At 38.1% G+C, this 17,418-nt stretch overlaps 1 protein-coding gene across 2 annotated transcripts in view; it reads right to left on the reverse strand.

Moving 5' to 3' along the window:
- UBE3D (ubiquitin protein ligase E3D) overlaps positions 1–17,418 on the reverse strand; it is a 132,028-nt gene that overhangs the window by 77,142 nt on the left and 37,468 nt on the right. For both annotated transcript variants that reach the window (XM_053913906.1, XM_024576613.3), the window contains exon 8: positions 14,896–15,059. In XM_053913906.1, the coding sequence (XP_053769881.1) occupies positions 14,896–15,059 (164 nt within the window). The remainder of the gene's footprint in view (positions 1–14,895; positions 15,060–17,418) is intronic.

The raw sequence follows: 17,418 nt of genomic DNA on the forward strand, positions 1-17,418 counted from the left end.
ATCTAGGAACCTGCTGAGCACACAGCCCCAGGAAGTAGAGCCTCTAGGCACAATCAATACGGTGGTAGATAGACTCAGATGTACACGTCACGTTAGCATTCATTAGTGTCACCTGCAAAAGTCCCAAGTGCATCAATAAAAAGTGAAGATCTTCATGTATAAAAACAATTGTGAGTTAAACTTTTTAAATTATATATTTTCTTTTGTTTCAATAGATTTCAGCCAAATATGCAGAGTTTATATAAATATTCCAAGATGTCAAGTAACTCCTCCAACATTTATAGGTCACATCTCCAAGGAAAGGAAATGAGATGTGCAGTCAGTCTGTCTCTGATGCCTTTACTAAGAACTAGCTTTGCATTTGGGGTATTTTCATGTAGTCACCAGGTTGAGTGGTGATATCCTTCAAAATACAGAATACTAGATATAGATTAGTCCCATTCCCATTAGTCCAGTTAGCTCATTCTCTTCCTTCAGACATCAGTCAAACATCAATTCTTCCTGGAATCTTATCCTAACCTGGCTGGTCTCTCCCTATGACTTGCTCTCATAATACCATGTACCTCTTTGAAGTAGCACTCACCAGGTTACAATTTTACTTTTTTTGTCTTCCCCACTAGACTCTAATAAAGTCTATGATGCACAGCATCAGATCTCTTTTGTTCAATACTGTATTCCCAGCACCTATAACAGTATTATGCATTTAACAAGTATTTGTTGAATGAATAAAGGAAAACCTTCAATACCTGAGGTTGAAAACTTTTCTGTTTCATGTACAAATTCTTGAACTCTAGTCTCTTTGGGTTGTCTAGTACCACTGAAAACACCTTTTCCCATTGCATGTAAGTTACCTAAAACAGCTTTGTAGGAGGAATCCCTAGCTCTAGCTTCTCTCCAGTTCCCCCTACATGAAGCTGGCAGGTTGCTGGGGCAACATCACCTTACGTGCAATCACGATGGTAATTGTCACATAATAGGAAAGGATACCAAGTATAACATGAGACTGCATAAGAAAAGGGATACTTGAAGCCATTCCATTTGAGGATGTTTAGCTTGGAAAAGAGAAAATCTAGGAGTGAGTGTCAGATTATTTGAATATTTGAAGAGCTCTCATGTTCAAGAGTTAGCAGATCAGTTTTTGGTAGCTCTGGATGAGACTTTCTAGGAGGCAGATTTCAGCTTGATGAAAGGAAGACCATTGTAACAATTAGCACTATCTTAATATGATTGATTTTGTAAGTAGTAACTTTGCTGTGACCCTGTGAATTCAAGCATAGTCTTGTGAAATGCTTAGCACAGAGAACAGTGGTTCTCAAACTTTTTAAAAAATCAGCTGTGGAATCCTTTCTCCAAACAAAAGCTTTTAAGGAGAACCTAATACATGAAACAGATAAACGGGAGCACGTCTGTGGGAAGAATGTTGTCCCCCTCCTACATGCCCCATCCTTCTTTCATCCAATCACCGTCCTGTCCCTCTTTTCGCTCTCACAGGTCATAACTATACTTGACTCATATTCTTTCATCACAAAGAAACCAGATCTTTCCCCCAAGAAAACAACCCCCACCTCAAGTAAGTAATCCCGAGATTAATTGCTTCTCACAGATAATCTGCTTTGACTGGAATCTACAGAAAAAAAAGCTCACTTTTGTTATATGTCCTGGCCTTAATTCCTACATTGTCTTTAATGATTATAAATGAATTTATGGATGTTTGAATTTACACCAGTGTACTAAGACAGTCTATCCAGAGGAGGGATTTTTACCATCACTAACCATAGAAGTATATGTTCAACTTGCTTCATAATGACGAACAGTCTCTAGATGAATGTGTCTGGGTGATAATGTGATACTAACATACAAATACGTGAAAAGTGCTTTCCAAGGAAGCATTGTATTTTCCCAGAGGCTTCTGATTACTTTCTTGTATTTTTTATTAATTTCCTTTCAATGGATTCCTTTTCTAAGAAGCTAAGGCAATGGACTTCTAAAAAAAAATTACACTAGTATCCTTAAATTCTCATGTATTAGATCAGGCATGAGCATACTATAAATTAAAAGTTTCTGCTACTGATGTTACATATTAAGATGAATAATATTCACTGAATATGGCATAAGTAAGCAGTATATTTTGGGGAGTAATCAAAATGCTGACATACCAAACCCTAGGGAAATTGCTATTGAGGAAGAATATACACTTGTAGTGACATTGTCAGATATCCTAAAAGTTTATGGTGAGGGGCTATATAACAAAAAAGAACTAAATTTGGAATCATGACAACCTACTCTAATTCCATCTCTACCACCAACTAACTAACTTTAGTTATTTTTCTTATTGAGGTTCAGTTGCTCACTTATGAAATATAAGATTTGGACATTTATATCTGAAATTTAAGTTTATTGTACTCTGTAAAGTCAATGTGCCTAAGTAGAGCACACTGACAATGCCACCCTGTTACTCCTATGTGAGGAAGTAGAAGACACTTACTTGAGATGATTTCATAAAGTATTCTTTAGGGGTTGGTGACACTGATTCATTCATTCATTCTAGCAACATATTCATACACTATCTAAGTAAGTTAACATGAAGTGTTTTAGAAGATTATGCAATTATCAAATAACAAGTATTAGATAATCTGCTGGACATAAAATTAGCATAAATCAACATTTTGTTTTATGCTTTTGATCAATCAAAAGATCAAATTCCTCTAAATCTCCTCAAAACCACCTAATTTTACTTTCAAAGTATTTCAGGCAATGAGTCTGCTTCATCAGAAACAAGAGCATCGAAATTAAGCAGAGTTTGGCAATAATTTCTTGGACGTGACACCAAAAACACAGGCAACAAAAGTAAAAATAGACAAATGGAACTACATCAAACTTAAAATCTTTTGTGTGCCAAGGTGTCTGGTCAAGATGGCAGTGTAGGTAAACACAGCCTTCTCACACAACCACATCACAGTTACAACTATACTACGGAACAACCTTTTTTCAGAACCACCAGAAATTGAGCTGAATGGAAGTCCTACAACTACAGAATTGAGGAAGAAATCACACTGAGACTAGTAGGAGAGGCAGAGATGCAGAATGTGCTGCTCCCACACCCACATGTGGTAGATAAAAATCAGGAGGGATATCTCAGGAGCAAGGGGTCCCAGCCCCACTCCAGGTACCCCAGTCCAGGGTTCCAGTGCCAAGAAGATAAGTCCCCATAATTTCTGGCTGTAAAAGCCAGTGGGGATTGAAACTGTGGAAGACTCAGGCAGTTCCTTTTAAAGGGCCCACACAAGGACTTACTTGGACTCATCTTCTCTGAGCTGTAGTGTGGGGCAGCAGATGGCTGGGGCTGGCAGAGGACCTCTGCAGCATGGTTAAGCAAATGCTGATCATGGTTAAGCAAATCAGAGTCCATGTGCAACCTGCTAGGCCAAGTGCTGTAATGGCACCTGTGGATGCAGCTCTGGTTCCCGGAGCAGTAAATGCCCAGGGCTCCCATGGAAGCTGCCAGACTGAGCCTTGCCTCTGAAGCAAGGGTCACATCTGAAATGTAAGGGGGTTTGCGTAATGCATACAGGGAGGAACTGAAGTGTCTGGTATCAGGGTGAGAGCTGGGGTGCACATTTCTCTCAGACAGAAGTGCTGGCAGAGATCACTATTTCTTTTCTGAGCCCTCCCCCAACAGAGCCACAGAGCCCCCCAGTGGGGGCCATATCTGAGTCTCCATCAACCTGGCTCACACTGTTTGCCTCACCCTGGTGATTCCTTGAGGCTCCACTCCACCCAATTTGGGGCTCACCCAGGCTGTTTTCAGTGGCTTTTCCATACAAATGGCTTGTCGTGGCTCATGTTTCAGATATTCCTAAATTCTCTCAAACGAGCAGCATCTAGCCCCAAGGAGCCCTGTACCTCTTGTTAAGTGGCCCCGGGCCTGGCAATAGAATCAGCTAACCTTGGTTCATTGCTTTACCTAGCTGGGGCACCTCTAAGTACAGCACAAGTAGCAGCCATCTGCAGATCACTTTGTGACTTATGCTGGGTGACCCCAAGCAGAACACAGGTACTGAGAGACCTTGTCCTGCACCTCCTCAAAAGTCCCAGAGACAGTGTGCCCAATGGACAGATACAGACCACGTCAGAGTGCCACCACCCAACCACTTCCACAAGCGACACATTCAAGGGGAAAACTCAGCGGGTACTAGAGCCCTGCTGAAATAAGTCCTGCTCTGTGGAGTGGGTCCCTGTACAGCTGATCCTCCACAGTAGTTGGAAGTTGGTGGTCAGTAGTCACAGCCAGTCCTTGCAGCTTATTGGCCTGGGTAAATCCCTCCTATTCACCTGCCAACAGCAATCAAGGCTCAACTACAAAAGAAGGCTGTACACAGCCCACACAGTGGGCGCACCCTGAGTACCCAGCTTGGGTGACAAGGGAGGCTGTGCCACTGGATCCTACAGGACACCTACTATATTAGGCCACATTAACAAGATAGGGAGTCATAGCAGCTCTACCTAATACATAGAAACAAGGACAGGGAGGCTGCCAAAATGAAGAGACAAAGAAACATGGCCCAAATGAAAGAAAGAACAAAACTCTAAAAAAGAACTAAACAAAATGGAGACAAGCAATCTACTTGATGCAGAGTTAAAAACACTGGTTACAAAGATGCTTAATGAAGTTAGGGAAAGAGCAGATGAATTCAGAGAGAATTTCAACAACTTGAAAAAAAATACATGGAAACCATAAAAAAAACAGTCAGAAATGAAGGATACACTAACTGAAATGAAGAACAGTTTACAGGAAAAAAACAGTAGAGTGGATAAAGCCAAGAATCAAATCAGCAACTTGGAATATAAGGAAGCAAAAAACACCCAATCAGAACAGCAAAAAGAAAAAAGAATATAGAATGAGGACAGTGTGAGAAGCCTCTAGGACAACTTCAAGCATTCCAACATTCGTACCATGAGGGTGCAAGAAGGAGAGAGAGAGAAAGAAACTGAAGACCTATTTGAAAAAATAATGACAGAAAACTCCCCAAACCTGTTAAAGGAAATAGAAATACAAGTTCAGGAAGTGCAGAGTTCCAAATAAGATGAAACCAAAAAGGCCCATACCATGACATATCATAATTAAAATGTCAAAGGTAAATACAAAGAGAGAATCTTAAAAGCAGCAAAAGAAAAACAGTTACTTACAAGGGAGTTCCCATGAGACTTTCAGTTGACTTCTCAAAAGAAACTTTGCAGGCTAGAAGGGATTGACAAGAAATATTCAAAGTGATGAAAAGCAAGGACCTACAACCAAGATTACTCTATCCAGCAAAACTAACATTTAGAATCAAAGGACAGATAAAGTGCTTCCAAGACAAGAAAAAGCTAAAGGAGTTCATCACCACCAAACCAGTATTATATGAAATGTTAAAGGGTCCTCTTCAAGGAGAAAATAAAAAATATGAAAATAAAATGGCAATAAATACATATCTATCACTAATTGAATCTAAAAAAACAAAATAAATGAACAGGCAGAATAGAAACAGAATCACAGATATGGAGAATGTTTTGATGGTTGCCATATGGGAGGGGGTCGGGGGTATGGGCATGAAAGGTGAAGGGATTAAAAAGAACAAATTGGTAGTATCAGAATAGTTATGGGGATGTAAAGTACAGAATAGGAAAACAGTAGCCAAAGACTACATATGCATGACCAATGGACATAGACAATGGTGTGGGGATTGCCAGAGGGAGTGTGAGTGTGTGTGGGTTTGGATGGAGGGAGACAAAGGGAAGAACTCTAATAGCATAAACAATAAAATATAATCTAAATTAAAAACATATTGCATGCCAAAAGACAATCAACAGTGAAAAGGAAGCCTACAGAATGAATGTATAAATATATATATATTATATATATTTGCAGATCATATATCTAATAAAGGATTAATACCAGAATACAAGGTCTGTCTAGAAAGTACCCTGCCATGTAATATGAAAAATAGAGACATTTACTGAAGAACATACAAGATACAAGAAATATTGTACATAGGACATTAATGCCTTAGGTCCCCTTCTAAGTAGGCACCTTGGACCTCACAGATTTCTCTCAGCATCTTTTCCACTGTTTAAAATACTCTGCAGAATGCTTTGTTGGAATCTCCGTCTGTTGCTCTGTTGTATTTTCCTAAATCTCATCAACGGTCTGAAATCTCTTCCCTTTCAAAGATAATTTTGGTTTGGGAAAAGCCAGAAGTTGCAGGGCATGAAATCTACGCTGTAAGGGGTCTGAGTCACCTGGGTGATTTGATGGTTCACCAAAAAACTCTACCCGAGACGTGATGCATGAACAGGCACTTTGCTATGATGAAGCTGCCAATCACCAGTTACCCATAGCTGCAGCTGTGTTCGTCATATTGCATCTCTCAACTGATGAAGAACACTGACATAGTTCTGTTTACTAATTATTTGGCCTTGAGGGTACTCATGATGGACAATACCTTCTCATTCACAAAACAGTTAAAATGGTCTTGATCTTGCTGTGACTTTTGCCACGTCTTCTTTGGATGTGGAGAACCAGGTGACTTCCATGGAGACAACTGGGCCTTTGTTTCTGGATCATAGCCATAGGCCTACAATTCATCTCCGGTTATGACCTTCTTGAGGAAATCTGGATCTTTGGGTGGTTTGCATCAAGTCATTAGCAACAGCACAATGTTCCTTCTGCTCTGGCAGCAGATGCAGTGGAACGAATTTTGCCACAATACATTTCCTGCCAAGATCCTGAGTCAAAATCTCAGACACAGTAATTTTTGGAATCCCCAGATCAACTTCTAGTTCTTGCAATGCCAGTCATGGATCTTTGTTTATTGAAGCCCATACATGTTCAGCATTATCAGGTGTTCTGCTTATTGCAGGTTCCAGAACATGGATCACTTTCAACAGATTCTCAACCATGTTTGAAGAGATTGTGCCACATTCTTATCTGTGCTGCACTCATTGCATCATCCCTGAAAGCCTTCTGAATCATCTGATTAGTTTCCATGGAGGAATATACAAACTTAATGCAAAATCTGATGCAGATTTGCTGCTCTACTCACTCAGTCATTTTGAATGTGATGGCCGTACAGTACACATGTTCACTCAATGGCATCTACCACCCCCACTGACTAGTACAGTGAAGTCATCATTGTTCATGCATTGCAATCCAGTCCTCTCTCCTTGGCTGCCAGGTTAAAAAGATGTAGTGCAAACCATTCTTGTCATATTTACAATGGCTGGACTTTTTCTGGACAGACCTCTTATTTATATATATTTATATTTATCATTAAAAAGAAAGGCAATCTTGTCACACACTACAACATGGATGAACTTAAGGACATTATGCTAAGCAAAATAAGCCAGTCAAGAAAAGACAAATACTATGTAATTCCACTTATGTGAAATATCTAAAAAGTCAATGTTATAAACTGAATTATGTCCCTATAAAACTCATATGTTAAATATAAGTAGAGGTAGGACTATAATCCCCAACAAGGCAGTATTTGAAAATAGGCCCCTTAACGAAGTACTTAAGTTAAATGAAGTCATAAGAATGGAACCCTAATCTGATCAGACTGCTGTCTTTATCAGAAGAGAAACAGACATAAGACCTCTCTCACTCTCCCCTCCATATGACCAAAGACAGGCCTTATGAGGTCATAGCAAGAAGGCAGCCATCTATAATTCAGGAAGAAATCAATCCTGACAGAACCTTAATCTTGATTTGTAGCCTCAAGAACTCTGAGAAAACAAATTTCTGTTAATGTTTAGGCTATCCTGTCCATGATATTTTGTTATGGCAGCTCTACAGAACTAATGCATTCAAACTTATAAAAACAAAAAATAGAATGGTGGTTAAGACGGACTGGGGAAAGTGGGAAAGAAGAGTTGTATTTAATGAGTACAGAGTTTCAGATTTGCAACATGAAAAAGTTCTGGAGATCTCTTTTACAACAATGTGAATATACTTAACATTGTTGAACTGTAGACTGAAAAAATGGTTAAGATGGTAAATTTTATGTTAATGCAGTTTTTACCACAATAAATAAACAGAATTTCAATTTTCCTGCTAAAATAAAGGAATAAAAAGAAAATACAACTTCATAAATAAAAACAACCACCAGTACTACTTTATACATATGAAATATATATGGATGTGGTTTACGAGGTCTGTCTGGAAAAAGTCCAGCCATTGTTAATACGAGAAAGGTTTGCGCCACAATGATGCAACCTGGCAGCCAAGGAGAGTGGACTGGAATGCGCATATGTTAACAATGATGACTTCACTGTACTAGTCAGTAGGGGTGATAGACGCCATTGAGTGAGCATGTGTACTGTGTGGCCATCGCATTCAAAATTACTAAGCAAGTACAGCAATGAATTTGCATCAAATTTTGCGTTAAGCTTGAACATTCCTCTGGGAAAATTATTTGGATGATTCAGAAGGCACAGCTATGGGCAACTGATGATTGACAACTTCATCACGACAATGTACCCACTCACAGATCATGTCTCATGTAGTTTTGTGATGAAACATAAAATCACCCAGCCTCCCTACAGCCCAGATTCACTCCCCTGCAACTTACGGCTTTTCCCAAAACTAAAGTCACCTTTGAAAGAGAAGAGATTTCAGACAGTTGATGAGATTCATGAAAATACAATGGGGCAGCTGATGGTGACTGGGAGAACTGTGTGAGGTCCCAAGGTGCCTACTTTGAAGGTGACTACAGTATCATTGTCCTGTGTACAATGCTTCTTGTATTTTGTAACTTCTTCAATAAATGTCTCTACTTTTCATATTACATGACTGGATACCTTCTGGACAGACCTCATATATATGTTTTTATTTTATTAGAAAAAGCAATAATAATGACTGTCTCAAGGCAAAAATACACTTCTATTTTAGAAGCAATGATTACCTATATATAGTCAACAGAGAGCAAACCAGTTAGTTTTATAAAAGAGAATCTCTAAATTCCATGAAAATTAGGGGTAAATATAACATATCAACATTTCCTCCCTCAATATATTTTGCAAGAAAATGCTAATAATAATAGAACACAGATTAGTTTTTCTGAGTGGAAATTCTCTAGATTCTCCAATTGGCTCTCTTTTGAAAAACGTAGGAAGAACAATCAGCAAAATACTAGAACTCGTGTAACTTACACAATGAAGAGAATTCAATTTAGCTTTTAAAAAAAAACACTTATTTACACTTAATGACTACACTCCCCTAAGTTCTTTTCTCTTAATAATATGAGAACAAAAAAATTGATTCCTATCAAATTCATCATTTAATAAAAATAAATCTATTCTTCACATTTCCCTAAAAAAAGAGAAAAGTATAACAACAAATGTTTACATTATATTTTTTAAACAAAGTTAACATGTAAAGATTATAGAGATTTTGGCTCTTATTTTTCCAAATAAGATTTCTCTTATTTGTTGGCTTAAATACAATTTCGAGAAAAGTGTGGGCTATGACCCCCAGAAGGATAAGATAGACAAAGCTTGATTTTAGGAGATAATCTAAATCAGGTTTTCTCCACTTTGGCCTAATTGGCATTTTGGGCTGGATAATTCTTTGTTGTAGGGGCTCTCCAATGCATTGTGTAATGATTAAGAGCTTCCCTGGCTTTACGTACTAGATGCTAGTAGCCCCCTCTCCAAGTTTTGACAACCAAAAGAAATCTGCAGACATTGCCAATGTCCCCTCAGTGGAAAATTCGCACTCCCCACTTCCCCCCATCTAGAGAACGAGGCCACAGGTCAATTGATGAGTTAGCAGAATTAAACTGCAGAAGTTAACTTAAACTTGAAAGCTAAAAAGTTAATATTTAGTATTTGAACTCTGAAATGCAAACTAAAGAATGTGAGTTGTAGGATAATTGTGGGCAAGGGTAAGAGAGATTAAAAAATAGACCTCAAAATGTTAAGAAACGTGTGTCTATTGCTTGAAAGAAAAAACATTCTAAAAATATTACTCACTACTTTTTTGTGTATGCTCAAGGAAATAAAGCCATAGTTTCATTTGCTATTATCCTCTTTTAGACTGCCATCTGGCAATCCATACTTCCAATAGAAAAAATTCTTGCCAATCGGACTAAAATAGTTAATGCACTGTCCCATGTGCCAAAAATATGCCAGGGAGTCTACGGCTTCCTCAGCCATACCCCAAAAGAAAGAAACTAACTTCCTTAGAAAACAAAAGTAAATAACTCACAGGATTCTTACACAACGTGGCGAAATTCCCTTCCTACCTTTGGGGGACACAGAATCAAGCAGTAGCAGGAGCAAAAGCACAACAAAAGTAGTTATATAAAATAGGCAAACTAAAGTAATCAAACTCCTTTACTGGATGTCAACTTGTCCCCATGACATATGGAGTTAAAAAAAAAAATTCCAATAATCAAATGCCAAGGAACACAAGCTATAATAGTCATATTTCCTATGTCACAGCGATTTGTTAGGAATGAATGAAACAGTGGGACAGGTTCATTCCTGTACCACTCCTCAAGAAAGGCAGAGCAAATATTTTTCATAATAATGAACACAAGGTTCACCACCGTAACTGCATGTACTACCACTTCCTTTTTCTTAAAACCCAAAAGCTGACAAAAGACATACTGGTACATCCAGAGGAGTATATCCTTTGCATTCTCTTTCACAAATCCATAAGGGCAGGCTGTGGTAACAAGAACACACAGTCTCTAATAGATGAACAGTAATTATAAAATACAAAGATAAGCAGAAAAACATGTACAGTTCATTAACCAAATGTTTTGTTAAATGTAAACATAAATTGTATGTTCTGAGTAATTCTACAAGAACTCACGTAGATGTAGTAACGAGCAAGACAGACAAGGTCCTGGCTCACATGGACTTTACATGCTAGTGTAGGAATTCTGGTGAAATCATCAAACACTGGGAAAAGCAACACCATGAAGTACCAAACCCAACGTCTCTTTTCAAAAAGAGGCGTCAACACCCAGGAGAAAGAGTTAATAGAGAAAACAAAAGACTTTAAGTAAAATTATTACTCTCATAGATATTGAGGGAATACTGCATCTGTAAAACAACATTATGATGTAAAAGAAAAACTTGAAAAAACACTTATGTTTGGATGCATCTGTATAAAATCTTAGAAATCCAAAGATAAAGAGAAAATTTTTAAGGAGACAGAAAATAGGTAAAAGAGATTTTCTGATATTTAAGGACTGCCTACAGCCCAAGTTTAAATAAACTATTAAAGAGCATACTTTTTCAAATTAAACAATGAAATAAAGGATATTGAGTGATAAAAACTGCAAAAAGCTACCGACAATAAAATATTATTTGTAAGTATTTTAGAACATCAAATAACCCATAAATATTTTTTATGGAAATAGACTTCTACAATAAAAATATAAACCCAAGATTGTCATAATGCATAGTGTAAGTAATAGGTAAGCAAAGGGGTGGCAGGGCTTTGCCTTGGTACTTCTTTAGGAAGAAACAACCACCATCATCAGATTACAAATGATCTCAACACAGGGGAGATAGTAAGCAAGGCAGGAAGCGAGACAAGAGATGTGAAACCTACTGAAGAGTTTTTTCTTACTCTGATGAAGGGTATAAATACTAAAAAAAATAATAACTTTAAGTATATATGTTAAAAATTTAAGGTTAACCACTAAAAATCACTTTGTAATAGATAATATTTACTTCCAAATCAACAAAGGAAAGAAATGACACGGAGAAGGCAACCAATGTAAAAGACAGCAGACTAAGGTCAGCTATATCAATAATCACAGTAAATGTGAATTAATTAAGTTCACTGTTAGAAGTCAGACTCTCCCACTGGAGTTTCAAATATCCAGCCACATGTACTTTACAAGGTATGTGGTAACAGGACATACATCTAAAATAAAATAGCACATGACACCTGAAAATACAGAAATGGAAAAAGATGTAACAATCAACAATTGAAATAAGAAAGTAAATATAGCAATATTAACAAGCAAATTAGAATTAAAGGAAAATATCTCTTATTGTTAAAATATGCAATTAGTCAAGTTGTCATGTAACAAATCTTAATATACCTAATAACAGAGCTTCCAGCTACAGGGGTGGACAAAAGTAGGTTTATAGTTGTGAGTACAGAAAACAGAGTTTATTCTTGTATTATTATTTATTATTATATTACTTTCCATGTGAACAATTGTAGGCCTACTTTTCCCATTCCATATATAATGCAAAAAGTGATATCAAAACCAGAAGAAAATGACTTTTTCACAATCATAGTGAGATTTAACACACCCTTCTGAAAAATTGAAATTTTAAATATGTTGGGAACCGCCTTGCCTGGTTTCAGAGACTGTAACCCCCCCATGGCTAAGGCTGAGTGAGAGACCTTGAGAACCTAAGCCACTAAGGAGACAAAGCTTATCTCCCTGGCAGGAGCACCACCTCTGCCCACTTTACTTCACCCTGCCTGGCCTCCAGTGCATGACCAGTTAGCCAATGATGGGTAAGATTCCTCAAGGGAGGGATGACCTAAGACAGGCATGGTCACCAGGGGTCCCTCAGGGGAGTACTTGGGGGGCTATAGAAAAAGGGGGTGATGGACCCTCACCCCTCGTCTTTGACATGGCCTGAGTCCTCATCCTGTCTGCAAGAAGTCTCCTAATCTCTTGGCTGCCTTACTTCCCCTGCTTTATCTAAGCAGGAAACAATGCTGGAGGTGGGTGTGGCCCTGTGCTGGAAAGGGCAGGTTCCCCAGGGCAATCAGGCCTAAGAAGAATGCATAAAACCCTGTGAAACCTGCTTTGCTAATACCCTCAATTTAAATGATAAGGGTCAAGCATGAAATGAGTTTGTTTCCCCAAAGTTTTATGGTCCTTTAGCTATCTGACCCTGACTCAAAATGAGCCCTCAGAGTTCTTTGAATGTTATCTATTTGATTATTACTGCCTGACAATGATCGATGAGCTTTCCATACATGCCCTGTATTCCTATGCAAATTAAGCCAATAGAAGCCTGTCAAGGCAAAGGTCAAGGCACTCTCCCCTTGAGAGAGTGGCCATGCTGTCCCTTTTCTTCCACAGGACTCTGTAGTCTGTGTGAATTTGTCTCGTCTCAGCCACAACGCCACGGACACTGCTTGGTGATGTCCGCATCATAAAAAAGATGAGTGTAAAAGGTTTTAATAAATTTGACATACAGACATACATATATACCCACACTAGTTAAAAGAGAATATAACCAATGAACAGCTTACAAGTTTACTATGTATTAGAGCACACACTCTCTCTCTCTCTCTCTCTCTCTCTCACACACACACACACACACACACACACACACACACACCAGCTCAGCAAAGTCCGCAAAGCATCAAACACACATAAGCCATATTCTCTGATCATGCTTCAGTAAAAAACAAGGATAGTCAAGTGAACCTATTTTATTTAGACTGGCATCAGATGGGCAAAATGTAAATGGCACTTTGGGTGAGGGGTCAGGGAAATGGGCACTTACAGAAGCTTCAGGTGGGAATATAAATTTGCAATGTCTTTGCAAGTCAATTTGATATCTATCAAAATTTGAAATGTCAAACCCTTTGACTCAGCAATTCTACTTCTAGAAATCCTTATGACAAAAACAGTACAACACAATCCCACAACAAATGTGCAACACAGACAGTGCAGTTAAAAAAAAGTAACAACCCAAGTACCTGTCAACAGAAAAATGATTACATTATTTATATTACGTCTATTTCATAAAATGCCAAGCACTGGAAGAATCTCCAAGACACAATTTTTTTAAGTGTAAAAAAATCTACATATCATTCCAATTATGTTAAAATACAAGATAATACAAAAGGAATAGAAGAATATACAACACGCTTTTTACTTCTGGAAAGAGAAATAACAGAGGACTTCTATATTTTACTTCATGTTTGTCTCTACTGTTTGAATATTTTATGAATTATACTGCTTGCATAATTCAGAAAAGACAAGACAAGCAATAATTTCAAAGTATTTCTTATTTACTTCCTAGAAAAAGAGTGGGACTTTCCTCTTAGTACAAATTTGATCAAACCCATTTTAGGGTACTGGACAAGTATACACTTCTAATCTGTTTAAAAAAGAACAGTTTGTACTCCCCCCCCCCCCCACCGTTGGAATGTTCTTCCCTCAGATATGGCTCATTCCCTAACTTCCTTCAAGTATTCTAAGTATCATCTTAATCTGAGCAATCGTCCTTGGTTTTCAAGATAAAATGACAACACTCCTACGCCCATACTACCACTCGCCAACTTCCACACCCGGCTTTGTATTTCACTAGTGTTATATTAGCTTCTGTGCCACAGTGTCCTTACGTCTAAGCAGGGGTGATAGCAGTACCTACCCCACAGAAGTGCTGTCAGGTTTAAATGAGCCAGAAGCCCTTAGTTGGTGCTGGGCTTATAGTAAGAGTCACATTAGTCTTTGGTTTTTTTGTCTCTTGTTTATGATCTGTCTTCCCCGTTAGAATGACAACCTGAGGAGGCAGGGACTGTGTTTTGTTTACTATTGTATCCCAAAAGTCTGTAAGTGCTTATCAGTAAATATTCATAGTTGTTGAGTCTGATTTAGTACCGTAGCCATATGTATAGACAGCTGAGATTACAAGAAAAAGATCAATTGTTTTCAGTCAAAGCAGGCTTTGTGCACATTAGCATGAATCATCTGTAATAATTAAATCTACTTTGAAAGCATAACATTAAGAAGTATGACTCTAGGAGGCTTCAAGTAGGGAAGTACTACAGTACCATTTATTAATTTCTGAACACCAACATGGTTAAAGAAACTACAACATAACGTGTAATGAGAAAACAAAAGCACAACTTACGTTTCATTCCTGTTTTTGATGCACGGCTGGTAGAGGACCTTGACAGCATTCCAAGCACAGCCAAAGTCTGCTTTTGATATGTCTTCCAGCAAGGGAAACTTTTTCACACTTTTGGAATTTCCCAAAGATTCAATCACCAAACTGTCTGAGTTTAAAAGCCATAGCTAAAGGTAAGTAGAGAAAAGTCTAAGTATAAGGATATCACCACCTTATCCATGTCTCATATCACCAATCAAAAAAACCCCACAAAAAACAAATACAAAACTATGAAAATATCATAAAAATATATAAGAGAATCATGTATATAATTTTTAAGGGAAGTAAATCTTTCCAAGTATAACCTTGGTAGAGCTGTCAACATGATAAAGTGTTAAAAAAAGAAAAAAGGCAACCAACTGGAAAGTATTTATACATCTGTAACAAAGTTAATATCTATAATATATAGCACTCCTAGAAATACAGCCCAATAGAAATACAGGCAAACAATTAAAAGAAGTGATCAACATATAAAAATGCTAATATAACTAGTAATAAAGAAATTAAAATTTTATGTGGCACCCTTTTTCACTTACCAGATTGGCAAATACAAAAAGATTGCAACCCCCCAGTTCAGAAGAGGGCTGTGGATGGGCATTCTCATTCACTGCTGGCTGAAGAGTGTTTGGAGATTCGGATGCATGTGAGTCAGTCAGGGACTACTCTCAGGAGAAAGGGACTAAGGTAAACAGGATAAGGCAGAAGAAGAAACTAGGCAAGGATGTGAACTCAACTGGAGTCTGGATCAGCCCAACCCCAGAGGGAACTCGAACCTACGTCTTGTCCCACTTTGAGAGACAGGAGACCTCAGCTTTCTGTACCTCAGGATCAAATCATTTGCAGTGGGATGACCAGGCCAGGGTGGGGGTCAGTGGAAGACAGGAAACTCCCTGGTCAAGCATCAGTTAGGTTAGGGCAAGTCTCTGGAGAAGAAAGCAGCTGTGAGCGATAAGCAGCCAACACTCTCAGCAGCTGGGAAAGGGGTGCACTAACCAGGAAAGGGGATCTGGGTGGGGCACATGAATGTCCACTATAAGGGACAGACTATTACAATTTTTTTGGAAAATGACACTTATCGGCATTTTAAATACTCAAATTCTAATACTGTCAATCCTCATGATATAGTGTTGAATGACATAAGAATGTTCAAGAGAAATGTTAATCACATGATTCTGGTTTTCTTTTTTTTTTTTTCAAACTGGCAAATACCTGTGGGTATGCACATACAGCTACATATAGACAGGGAAAAGGTGCCAAAGTACATATATCAGGCTGTTAATGATGTTTACCTTCAAATAGTATGACGCAGCAGGACAAGAGGGGACAAGATGGGGGAACTACCACTTCTTTTATGTTCTTCATGCTGTCTGAGTGTGTTTCAAGAATGTACTACTTTTACAAAAAAGAAATTTAAAAAAATAAATATATATTAATGTAGTCTAAAAAGTTCCCACTCCTGAGTTTCAAATTGAAAACCTTGCAGTAAAAGAAAATTAAAATTGATTTCAGACTATAAGTTATACTTAGTATCAACTTCAATCAGAAATTATTTTAGCTTTTGACAGAAATTATCTGGAATTACAGAAGCATGGGGCTGCCATAATGAGTGACCAGCTACAAAGCCACACCTAATAACAATCTCAACCCTATCCCTCCTGTTACCTACCTGGTTTCCCTGTTACCTTCTGAGTTCCTTAAGGGCTTTTTTGTTTTACTTTGAGCACCTGGAACAGTGCCTTTCAATCACCAAGTGCTTGATATATGTTTACTGGTGGAATAAAACAGGTAAGAGGCAGAGAAGAGACTTGGGCCCTGATTCTTGGATTTTCACATAAAAATCCCAAATTCTTTTCTGCAGAACATTATTTTTAACAGAAGCAGTATAATATTAGATGCTTGTGATACATGTAGGGGATGATTCTGCCAACTGCCAGAGCCTCTTCTCCAAAACTTGGCACTACTTCTCAAATATCAGTGTAGAAATGAGGACCTCAAAGAGACAGCTGCACTCCCAGGTTCACTGCAGTACTATTTACAAAAACCAAGATGTAGAAACAATCCAAATGTCCATCAAGGAACAGATAAAGAGAAAGTGGCACATATAAGTAATGGGATATTATCCAGTCTTAAAAAAGAAGGAAATCTTTTAATATGCGACCACATGGATGAACCTGGAGGCCATTATGCTAAGTGAAACAAGCCAGATGCAGAAGGACAAATACTGCATGATCCCATTTATACAAGGAATCTCAAATAGTCTAACTAACAGAAGTAGAGAGTAGAATGCCAGGGGTTGGGAGAGGGAGAAATGAGGAGATGCTAATCAGAGAGTATGAAGTTTCAGTAGGCAAAGTGAGTAAGTTCTAGAGATCTGCTGCACAACACTGTGCCTATAATTAACAATACCGTACCGTGCACTTAAAAATCTGTGAAGCCAGTAGGTTCCTTGTTAAGTGTTCTTACCACAGAACAAACAGAAAATACATA

The sequence above is a fragment of the Desmodus rotundus genome, chromosome 11, assembly GCF_022682495.2.
Source record: "Desmodus rotundus isolate HL8 chromosome 11, HLdesRot8A.1, whole genome shotgun sequence".
NCBI classification, from domain to species: Eukaryota; Metazoa; Chordata; class Mammalia; order Chiroptera; family Phyllostomidae; genus Desmodus; species Desmodus rotundus.